At 39.8% G+C, this 10,743-nt stretch overlaps 1 protein-coding gene across 2 annotated transcripts in view; it reads right to left on the bottom strand.

Annotated features, from left to right (window-relative positions):
* Positions 1–2,020: 2,020 nt before the first annotated feature.
* EGLN3 (egl-9 family hypoxia inducible factor 3) overlaps positions 2,021–10,743 on the bottom strand; it is a 28,404-nt gene continuing 19,681 nt past the window's right edge. For both annotated transcript variants that reach the window (XM_032242582.1, XM_032242583.1), the window contains exons 2-5: positions 8,407–8,526; positions 6,013–6,149; positions 3,924–3,997; positions 2,021–3,095 (exon numbers count right to left, since the gene is read on the bottom strand). In XM_032242582.1, the coding sequence (XP_032098473.1) occupies positions 3,064–3,095; positions 3,924–3,997; positions 6,013–6,149; positions 8,407–8,526 (363 nt within the window). In that variant the 3' untranslated portion in view covers positions 2,021–3,063. The remainder of the gene's footprint in view (positions 3,096–3,923; positions 3,998–6,012; positions 6,150–8,406; positions 8,527–10,743) is intronic.

The following is a 10,743-nucleotide window of genomic DNA, read 5'->3' as shown; positions in this document are numbered from 1 at the left end:
GCAGCCTTGCAAATGTAAAGGCGGTAAACCATGGCAAATCCGACCTAGCAACACAAGAAACAGCATACTAAAAACCATATCGGGATGAGAGTAGATTGGGTCTGAAAGTAGACTGGGTCTTTAACATAAACCAGCATATATTTTTGACAGAGTTCAACTGTAGACAGCTTCATTTGAAAAGTTTATTTCTACTCTGTTCTGACAGTAGTCTCTAACCACCTTACTAACCAGTACTCTTCATATCATTCAAAAGGTTCAAGACTGAAGCTAAGTCCATGTTGTATCATTTTTAAAGTAACTTTACTAAGAATATCCCTTCTGCTTGTCCTCACAGTCGATCAAACACATAAGTACCTGACATGACCAAACTCCTATCTTACACAAACTGCTGACCCAGCATGGCGTTTCTCATCATTGCTCTCCAAAACGCAAAACAATTCAATACTGAATGGCCAAGAGAAATTAGGATGACCCAGCCTCTAAAAAACTTGAGTTAAAGAAAAACAAAATCATGTCTGAATGGATAAGTCATGATTCTGACAGTCCAACATTTAATGGTATTAACTACTCTACTAAGGATCTATCTAATGCACTTAGGTAAGACTTTTTATTTCCATGAAATTGGATCTTTGGTTCAAAATTTAATCTCCTTCCAAGGACTCTGCATTATATAAGTGACATAATGGTGAGGTAGCCCCTTAATATTTCATTGCTGGGAATATAAATGAAATTGATCAGATTATTTGCCAAATAATGTTTCTTTAGCAGGGCTAACTCCTCCCCTAAGTGGGCTGTCAAAGAAAGGAACAAAAAACAGACAGTGAGCATTAAAGTTGTATTTTCCAGCTTAATTTTCTAGGACTCAAAGTCAGCCATAAAAAAAATCAGTGCACATAAATAAACTGATTTGTTAGCTTATAGGACCTTTGTCTGGAAGGAATAAGCAAAGTCTTAGAGGTCAGATCTTTTGGTATATTGATTAAATGAAAGATACAAGACATGCTTTTGGAACTAATCCTTCAGAATACTGTCACTATCACTCTTAAGACATTTGTAATCATGAAAAATAAATAGTTACAATTTTATAGATTATAAAACTTCTAATAAACTTCCTTTCTTTCCTATTGAATATTTTCAAAATTGTTCAAAAAGGGGAATTTACTCTGTCCTATCTGAAGCTAATGTTATTTTACTCCTATAGTACCAGGATATGGAAGGGCAAAAATATAATTTGTTCCATTTTCAGATTCATAGTGGTCAGTGAATGACTTATTCATGGTTAAACAAATATGAAACGACACTCTGATCAAAGCTTTCTAAAACTCTTAGCCTAAATGTGTACATCAACAATATTAGAAAGATGTGTGTAAACATTCTAGCAAGCCCTTCCTGTCAAAGATGGAATAAATCAAATCATTAGAATGCTAATGTAGGAGATTGAGTTTATTCGACAAGTATTTACTGAGCCCTTACTACGTGCCAGGTACTCTTTAAAGGTGCTGAGAGTAGACTGCATTGGTTAAAAATGTGCAAAATTCCTTTCTTCACTGCGCAAGACAATAAACATAATAAATAAGCAAATTACAGAGTAATTTAGAAGGTGATAAGTATTACCTTACAATGAAATAGAGCAGTCATGAGAATGAATGGTGACAAGTCTTATCTGGAAATTCTCCAAAACCAGAAGAGGAAAAAGTAAACTTCTATCCTGGAACACTATATGTACATCTCCATACATAACAAAGGAAAATATTTCTGGCTCTTTAATGTTCATGGGATTTTCAAAGGGATTTTTAAAACATCGAAGTAGTATTGAAGACTAGGAAAACTAACTTTTGTAAAATATGTGCTCAGTACAGCGTTATTGAGGCAATGCGATCTCTGCTTACTGCAGGAGTAGAAGCTTCCACAGTTCCAGCACATTCCATGATTCTGGCCATACTGCCAACCACAGAGAATCTGCAAAGCCACATGGGCTGAAGAAAGGCTGCTAGGGACAGACAATGTGGAAGAACTCAAACAGTTTTGAGATTTTTTTTATTTCCATTTCCTTTTTTAAAATACAGCACCCTGTTTTTTATTGTGTCAAAGAAGGGTGAGCTCATTAAAAAGGGAAACTGAAAAAAAAAAAAACAACAACAGGAACACCCACATTTCCAACTCCACCTCCCTTCTCAAATTGTTCAAGATGCACACGTTTATTGTGTATCCGTAGACCTAGCTCTTTCCACAGTTATCAGAGGTTAACACAAAACTACCAAGGAGATACTTTTCCTTTAAGTTCAAATTCCGTTCCAACTAAAGCAACCAAAACAACTAATGTCTAGTTTTCCTAGCTTCTGGGGAATTAGGTTCCCAGGTAAGAACTGAAAATGCAGAAAAAATGGTGTTGCCGTCCTTATTCAGAAAGTCATTATTTTCAGCAAAATGGGGCTGAGGCAGAAAATCCAGGTTGCAGGACTGGGAAAAAATGAGTGTCTGCCCCATGGGACACTTATAAATTGTTCACGATGACAGCAGCCCTTTCTAGAGGTATTAATGTCATTAGGTTGTGATAATTCTCCAGAAACCCCAACAGCCCTGCATTAAGAACATCTGGAAACTGTTCAGATGACACAAATTCCTCTGTTTCCTGCTGTTAAGGCTTCCATGATGCCTCTCTGTGGCATCTACCACCACCATTTTTTGCTTTTCAAACCTCCTCCTTTCAAATCAGCAAGCGTACATAAAGTGCAAGTGAGGTTCACTCCCTCGCTGTGCTCCTAGGCTCTTTTCTTGATAGTCAGTATCACCAAATCTATCAGGTAAACCGCTGGCCGAGCAGGATGTCTGCAGGAAATTTCTAGAGTTAACAAATGAGTTCATTCGGCCAAGAGAGCATCTGAAGATCAACAGTCTTGGCAAGAAAACATGAAGTACCACACACAAGACAGGGATGTGAAGAATGCGAGAAGTAGCAGGGAGATTGTTGTCACTGAACAGGCCATCTTTGGATCTCAACTCTTAAAGAGAATTCAGGAACCATTACCAAAATGAACAAGGCCAGCAGATTTCAGCGCACGGTCAGTCTTCAGTGAGGGCAGATTCAGATTTCCCTGGGTGGGGGACAGAAAGGAGAATAGAGGTATGGAGTCACCTCTGATGAGTTTTATGTCACAAATGTCACCAAAAAGCCTCCAGTAAACACTTCCCATCTTATATAAGCCTCCTGACAGAGCTTTGCAAAAGGGGTTTTCTGTGGTGTTTGAGAGGTATACAGTCCAGATGGGCTATGGGCTAGGCAATATCATACATGTTTCCTTACTGCAGGATCTCTTAGAGCCGTAATTGAACATACTAGTGACCACTGTGACTCTTTAAGAGAGGGATAGAGGATGCAACATTTCCCACATTTCTGGGACCAGGAGTTTACCAAGTTGGCAGGATTTGTATTTTAATGTAACATATTTTGGAAAATGCTGCCTTACAATACTGGTTGGAAGGGATAGGAATAGTGCTATGTCATATTCAGTTTATATTACATGAGCCTTGCTTTTATACTGAGAGTCACAGTCTCACCCAATATGATAAATTTGCCATGGTAACTGGGTTCCATTATATTTCCTTTGCAATATGCCAAAATCATGGGCAGAATTTAATATTACATTTGACTGGTTAACATTAATAAGAAAAAGTTAACTATTTCCCATCTATCATAAACCATCATACATTCATTGGGCATTCTCAGGGGAAACCCCTTGCATTGCTTCTGATTTTTCTATGAACCCTAAGGCCAAGGTTTCAGGATAAAACCCATCAAGATATCATTACATACAAAGCTAAGCTATAACATATTGAACAGAGCATATTTAAAAATATGTAACATTGAATAAAAATCAAGGATTAACTTGATCAAAAGTCACAGAAAATTATCAAACACATACTAGTTAAATTCCTGAACTTCTTTTTAGCTTCTGCCCTTTCTTCAGCATCGAAGTACCAGACGGTCATAGCATATCTGTGAAAGATAAACAGATATAAGGAAAGAGGTTTAATGCTACTACTAAAAACACAAATGGCCAGGCACGGTGGCTCACACCTGTAATCCCAGCACTTTGGGAGGCCAAGGTGGGTGGATCACGAGGTCAGGAGTTTGAGTCCAGCCTGGCCAACATGGTGAAACCCCGTCTCAACTCAAAATACAAAAAAAATTAGCTGGGTGTAGTGGAGTACACCTGTAATCCCAGCCACTCAGGAGGCTGAGGCAGCAGAATTGCTTGAACCCAGGAGGCGGAGGTTGCGGTGAGTCAAGATCGCACCACTGCACTCCAGCCTAGGTGAGAGAACAAGATTCCATCTCAAAAACAAAAAACAAGAAAAAAACCCACACAAATGTCCTATAAATCTCACATTGAAAGTTTTAAAGTTTTCCCTATTATTAGAAGTCTACCCTGATTTTAATTAAAAATTAACTTCTCTGGTTTTAATTCTATTTCAATGTAATAAAACACATAAGGAATTCCAGGTATGTCCCAGGAATTATCTTGAACATTAGGAATTCAAATGATCCTGTGAACAGCTCTTCCTCTTCCACAAGGATCTCAGGCTCAAAATAAGGGAGACAGGTGATTTTGCAATAAGGCAACAGGTAAACATGACCTCTATAGAAAGGACTAGAAGGAAGTCATTCTGGTAAAGACTAGGAGACCCAAGTGGGTGGCGAGAACACAGAGAAGAGATGCCATCGGAGTGAAGCTTTGAAAAATAACTTGTGTAAATCATAGCATGTTTAAAACTCTTGGCTTGCTTTCTTTAGTTTTGGACATTGAGTCAAAGTTGCAAGTGAACAATAATAATGCCCCAGGGTGTTCTCCTGTGTCCCCACTAACTTGCTTTATCCCATTCATTGGGTAGACTGTAATGGGAGCCATTGCATTCTTGGGTTTTTTTTTTTTTGAAGTTTCGTTTTCAAATGATTGTTAGCTACTGAAATTTCTATAGGACTTAGTTTTTTTCAAGGGTTTCTCATCAACATTTGTTAATGTTTTCCCTGTAAAGTCAGTCATCATGAGATTGGGGAATAACCAAAGACTTCTGCCACAAACAATGGGGTCTAGTTATCGAACACCATGAAACACAAAAGATGACTTCAGTGGTAGAATTCGTTTCCTGCTCATCTGGAAGACATTCCAATTTGGCAGTTAATATATAACCCTGTTTGGGGTTAAGCTGTGTGATTTTGGCAGGAGGACACATACGATCTTAATTTAATTAGGCTTGAGATTTAATCATCATCCTACCAAAACTCTCTCCTCCTGCCCTGAATGCTAGTCTCAGTACAAGCTGCTCTTCATAGCCCTCCAATGCTGCCTGGTTTATTGATTTAACAAACGTAAATGAGAGGCAGAATTGGGAATCAAGGTTTTCTAGATTGGTTCTAAACAATACTAAGTTGTTCAGTTATTGTGAGAATCTTCATGTGTACATGATAAAGAAAAGATTAATAAAACATCCAGCTGTTGGACTATGGATGCAGCAAGCCCAAGCCAATTTCAAACCAAAAAAAGACAAAAAGGAAAAGTCAAAAACAATTATTCTTTCTTTTCTCAAGATTCTTTCTCTGCTTGCAACTAGCAGCTTATAAACTCATCCAAAGTAACCAGACAGTATTCCTGTTATGGGACAGCCAAGATTCTGTAGGCATAGTTCAACATTAGGTTTTTTTAAAAGGGAAAGAGAGGTAAGGGAAGCGAGGAAAGGAAGGAAGAGAAAAATACTCTTGAGAAGCTGGAATCCAATATGCTTACCTAATGGAAAACAATTTGTTAACGGTACTTTCAAAGTGAGGTTAGCTTTTGTGTACTAAAGAATCCAAAGTTTCCCCTTTAATTTTTGTAGATGCCAAACAAATTTGCTATCAGCTATGGGGTATGGTCAGTCCCCTGCATGCACATAACACAAGTTTAGAGAGTTCTCTGGAACTACAGTTTGTACAACAAGCTCCAGAATGGGAATCATGGCCCCAGCTCTTACCTGGTCGCGTAAGAAGGCTGCACTTCATGTGGGTTCCTGCGATCTGACCAGAAGAACAGGAGTCTGTCAAAAATGGGCTCCACATCTGCTATGAATGATTTCCCCTCTGGAAATATCCGCAGGATCCCGCCATGTAGCTGAAAGCCACAAAGAAGGTAGATTATTTCCTACCTCTCATGTAGTTTATCAACAACCATATTTCAGCCCCATTTAGAAATATGCCATCTGCTAACCACCACTCCAAATGCATGGTACCCCAGATTCTTACTTCAACCTCATACTTTGTACCAATTTTTTTTTGAGATCGAGTTTTGCTCTTGTTGCCAAGGCTGGAGTGCAATGGCACAATCTTGGCTCACTACAAACTCTGCCTCCTGAGTTCAAGCAATTCTCCTGCCTCAGCCTCCCAAGTAGCTGGGATTACAGGCATGTGCCACCACGCCCAGCTAATTTTGTATTTTTAGTAGAGATGGGGTTTCTCCATGTTGGTCAGGTTGATCTCAGACTCTCAACCTCAGGTGATCTGCCCACCTCAGCCTCCCAAAGCCCTGGGATTACAGGCATGATCCCAGCACTTTGGGAGGCCGAGGTGGGCAGATCCGGTATGCCCGGCCACCTTGTACCAAATTTTATTTCAGAGTTGGCTAGAGATATCTCCTTATTCACCTTAAACCAAAAAAAGCATTCCCACCCCCACAGTCATAAAGCCCATGGCCATAAAATAGAGTACTATTAGATTGAATCATACAGATTTGCCAATATTTGAGTGTTTTTGACTTAAGAAAAACAACAACAACAGGTTGGGCACGGTGACTCACATCTAGAATCCCAGCACTTTGGGAGGCCAAGGCAGGTGGATCACAAGGTCAGGAGTTCAAGACCAGCCTGGCCAAGATGGTGAAACGCCACCTGTACTAAAAACATAAAAATTAGCCAGGTGTGGTGGTGGGCACCTGTAATCCCAGCTACTTGGAAGGATAAGGCAGAGAATTGCTTGAATCCAGGAGGCGGAGGTTGCACTGAGCCGAGATCACACCACTGCACTCTGGCCTGGCCAGCAGAGCAAGACTCCGTCTCAAAACAAAACAAACAAACAAACAAACAAAAAACCACAGCAATTTCACATGGTTCCATCTAGCCATTAACAACTTTCTAAGAAAGTCATCACACATAACTTCCCCTTCAATTAAAATTTACAGCTCTTCTGAACTCCCTTAGCTCCTATCTGACCTCGTTAGTTGGAAGTTACATGCTCTTTTTTCTGAACTCTTAGACCACATAATCTGTACCTTTTATGACATATATCACTCTCTTTTTTGAATTACTTTTTTTTTTTTTTTTTTTTACATGTCAACCTATTCCTACCTACTAGAATAACCGTATTAGAGTAGAATTCAAGCCTCACACATCAATGTTTCTTCATAATACAATGCCTGACACTACCAGGAACTCAAATATTTGTTGAATGATTCCAGACCTTCCAATTTATTAGTACCAATCTGATAACTTTATTCTCTTGTCTCTATCAGCACCTCTCAAGATTTTCAAGGAGGCCTAATGGATGTATTCCAGTCATGTTACCAAACAGGGAGAAGAGAAAGGCCTTTTTACTGATTCAGTGGTTTCCCAGGTTTCATTTTTCTGACTCTGGATAAAATATTATTGCTATATGACAGCCAGTATTTGCCTAATGAATGGGAAATGGAGATGCAGAAGGCTCAAAAGCCAAATAAGCTTGAAAAGTTCTCTGACTTCCCAGACTCCTAAATCATTCTTAACTTTTGGAAAGCATGCAGAGTCCAGACGAATGTCTGTAAGCGTGGAACCAGGCTTCATATCTCCATCTATCTATAAGTTCTATAATACAAAAATAAGCCACAAAAACCTTTGGCATTCACAAACCATAGTAACCCATGGCAAGCAGCCATCAGTGAGACACACCACCCCAAGGGAGAGGCCTGTGTGGGAAATCTCTCTTGGGGATGGTTTTACATCCTACAGTTCTATTTTTGTTGAACTTTCTCAATGCTGCTGCTGGGAGGGAAAAGTGTATATCCTACGTCTCCATTGAGAGTCAGAGCAACCCTGAATTAAACTGAAAAAATTCATCCTTAATCCTAACATCAAATGACCTTCCCTTCATCAACCACCCTTCCCAGAGGTAGGGTTAATAATCATCCTACCTATCCCCCTCCAAATTAACTTCATTGTTTTCATCTTAACAACTTGAGTACTAATTCCATTATTGCAGGAGGTTATGAAATGGAAATAGAAATTATTCATCAGTGGGAGACAGGGCAACTATGAACTCAATACAAACTCTCCTCTAACTTATCTGAATTCCTTTTCCTATAGTTTCTAACCCCACACTCTGCTTCCATTATTCAAAAGTACCTTGGCATCCCAATTCTTGTTCAGATAGTAGATGCAGGTGATACAGCGACCATCGCCGTTGGGGTTGTCCACATGGCGAACATAACCTGTTCCATTTCCCGGATAGCAAGCCACCATTGCCTATGGAGAAATCCCAAGTAAGCTGGTTAACAAAGCTGAAACATCCCCTCCTCCCAATGGTGAGCAGGCAAGTAACACAGTCTCCTTGGGTGCTATGTGACATTTATAGGTGGCTTCTGGCTTCTTAATTACATGTATGGTACATGAATTGGGACTCTTCTGTGTATAAGACTAATGGCCAGGTCACACCTATGGCTCTGCCCAGTGGAAAGTTCAACAATATTCCCATAGTTCTAGAACATTTTAGACAGTTTTTCTTAAAGTAACCTATCTACATGCCCTATTTGCATAACCTATTTGTATGCCCTGCCTTTCTTCCATACACCTTTTTGGAAAAGGAGCTTCTAGGTTCTCACGCTAGATCCACACAATCAGAGTCACTAGGTGTGGAGTTTAGAGATTATGACTGTTTAGCAAGTGCCCCTGCATATCACTTACACTGTTTCAGAACAATGGCTAAAGATACTTGCAGATGCAAAGTGACAAAACCAATCACCAAAGGAGGAAAAGGTCAGGCTTACTCAATAAAATGCTTAGAATAGAAGAAAGGGAGAAAAGTCAATAGGAAGCCACACCTTAACTTGTTAGCATAGAAAACGCAGAGAGATTCCTTTCAGGGAAAAAGCTATGCATGTATCTTAATATGTGTTTCTTAATTCATGTCTTCTTCCTGATGATTATCAAATCAGGTGATAATCTCAAGTTCTGTTTCTTTGTCTAAGTGCTACCTGTATCAACCAGGTAGAAGAATAGAGTAGAAAACCACACCAAAAATCCTACTGAAAATTACAGTTAGAGAAAACACACCTCTAATTGTTCCACGGAAAAATTATAACAGATTGGGGAGGTGGGGGGAGGGCAAAGTATAGAAAGTCAGTTCTTTTCTTCACAGGATACTGCCAGGTTTTAAAAACATTTTTATAGGGATGCAATATGTGCAAGAAAATATTAGAATCAGCAACATAAGATGAGGACAGGTGTTATTTTTCCTGTTCTACTCACTGATGTATTCTTAGCACCTAGGACAGTGCCTAACATACAGAAGGTGTCCATTTAAAATGTGATAAATAATGGCCTGGCGCGGTGGTTCACGCCTGTAATCCCAGCACTTTGGGAGGCCAAGGCAGGCGGATCAGAAGGTCAAGAGATTGAGACCATACTGGTCAACATGGTCTCTACTAAAAACACAAAAATTAGCTGGGCATGGTGGTGCACAGCTATAGTCCCAGCTAGCTGGGAGGCCGAGGCAGGATACTCGCTTGAACCTGGGAGGAGGAGATTGCAGTGCGCCGAGATGGTACCACTGCACTTCAGCCTGGTGACAGCAAGACTCCGTCTCTAAATAAATAAATAAACAAATAAATAAAAATAAAATGTGATAAATAAATCAATGAAGCTGGGCGCGGTGGCTCACACTTGTAATCCCAGCACTTTGGAAGGCTGAGGCAGGTAGATCACTTGAGGTCAGAAGTTCGAAACCAGCCTGACCAACATGGAGAAACCCCATTTCTACTAAAAACACAAAATTAGCCAGGTGTGGTGGGGCATGCCTGTAATTTCAAATACTTGGGAGGCTGAGGCAGGAGAATTGCTTGAACCCAGGAGGTGGAGGCTGCGGTGAGCCAAGATCACGCCATTGCACTCCAGCCTGTGCAACAAGAGTGAAACTCCGTCTCAAAGAATTAAAAAATTAAAAAAATAAATCAATGAAATAGTGAATGGTTTTTTCTCTAAAGAGTCAGTTCACATTTTACCTAGATCAATAGCTATTTCTGTCATTTAAAAAGACCTATCTTCAAACATCCATGTAAGGTTCCAGGCCATGTATTTCCGGATAAGTGGCAGTGTTGCTTCATTGGTAAAATGACCATTTGAGTAGAGCCCCAAACTAACGGGCTAGTGGTTCAGTGAATCAACTTCAACGCGGCTACTGAGTCACTCCAATAGTAGCATGAAAACATGAAACTAGGCATCACACACCTTGCATACCAGATCAATAATAAGGCTGAATGGTAACTTGACTTTACAATTATTTTAAAGCTTAAATCACCATCCCTCTCAAACTTCATATCCTCATGCAGCGAACAATCCCCATATCCTGCCTTTGAACATCAAAAGGTCAATGTGATGTCATCCTCAGAGCTCAAGTTAGGCTGTTAGAAGGTGAAACTGTGAGGCAACGTCGGTCATAAAGATTTAGCAAATGATGGTACCACT

This window comes from Sapajus apella, unplaced genomic scaffold, assembly GCF_009761245.1.
Source record: "Sapajus apella isolate SASKATOON/1434 unplaced genomic scaffold, GSC_monkey_1.0 scaffold50, whole genome shotgun sequence".
NCBI lineage: Eukaryota > Metazoa > Chordata > Mammalia > Primates > Cebidae > Sapajus > Sapajus apella.
This window is presented reverse-complemented; position numbering and strand designations above follow the sequence as displayed.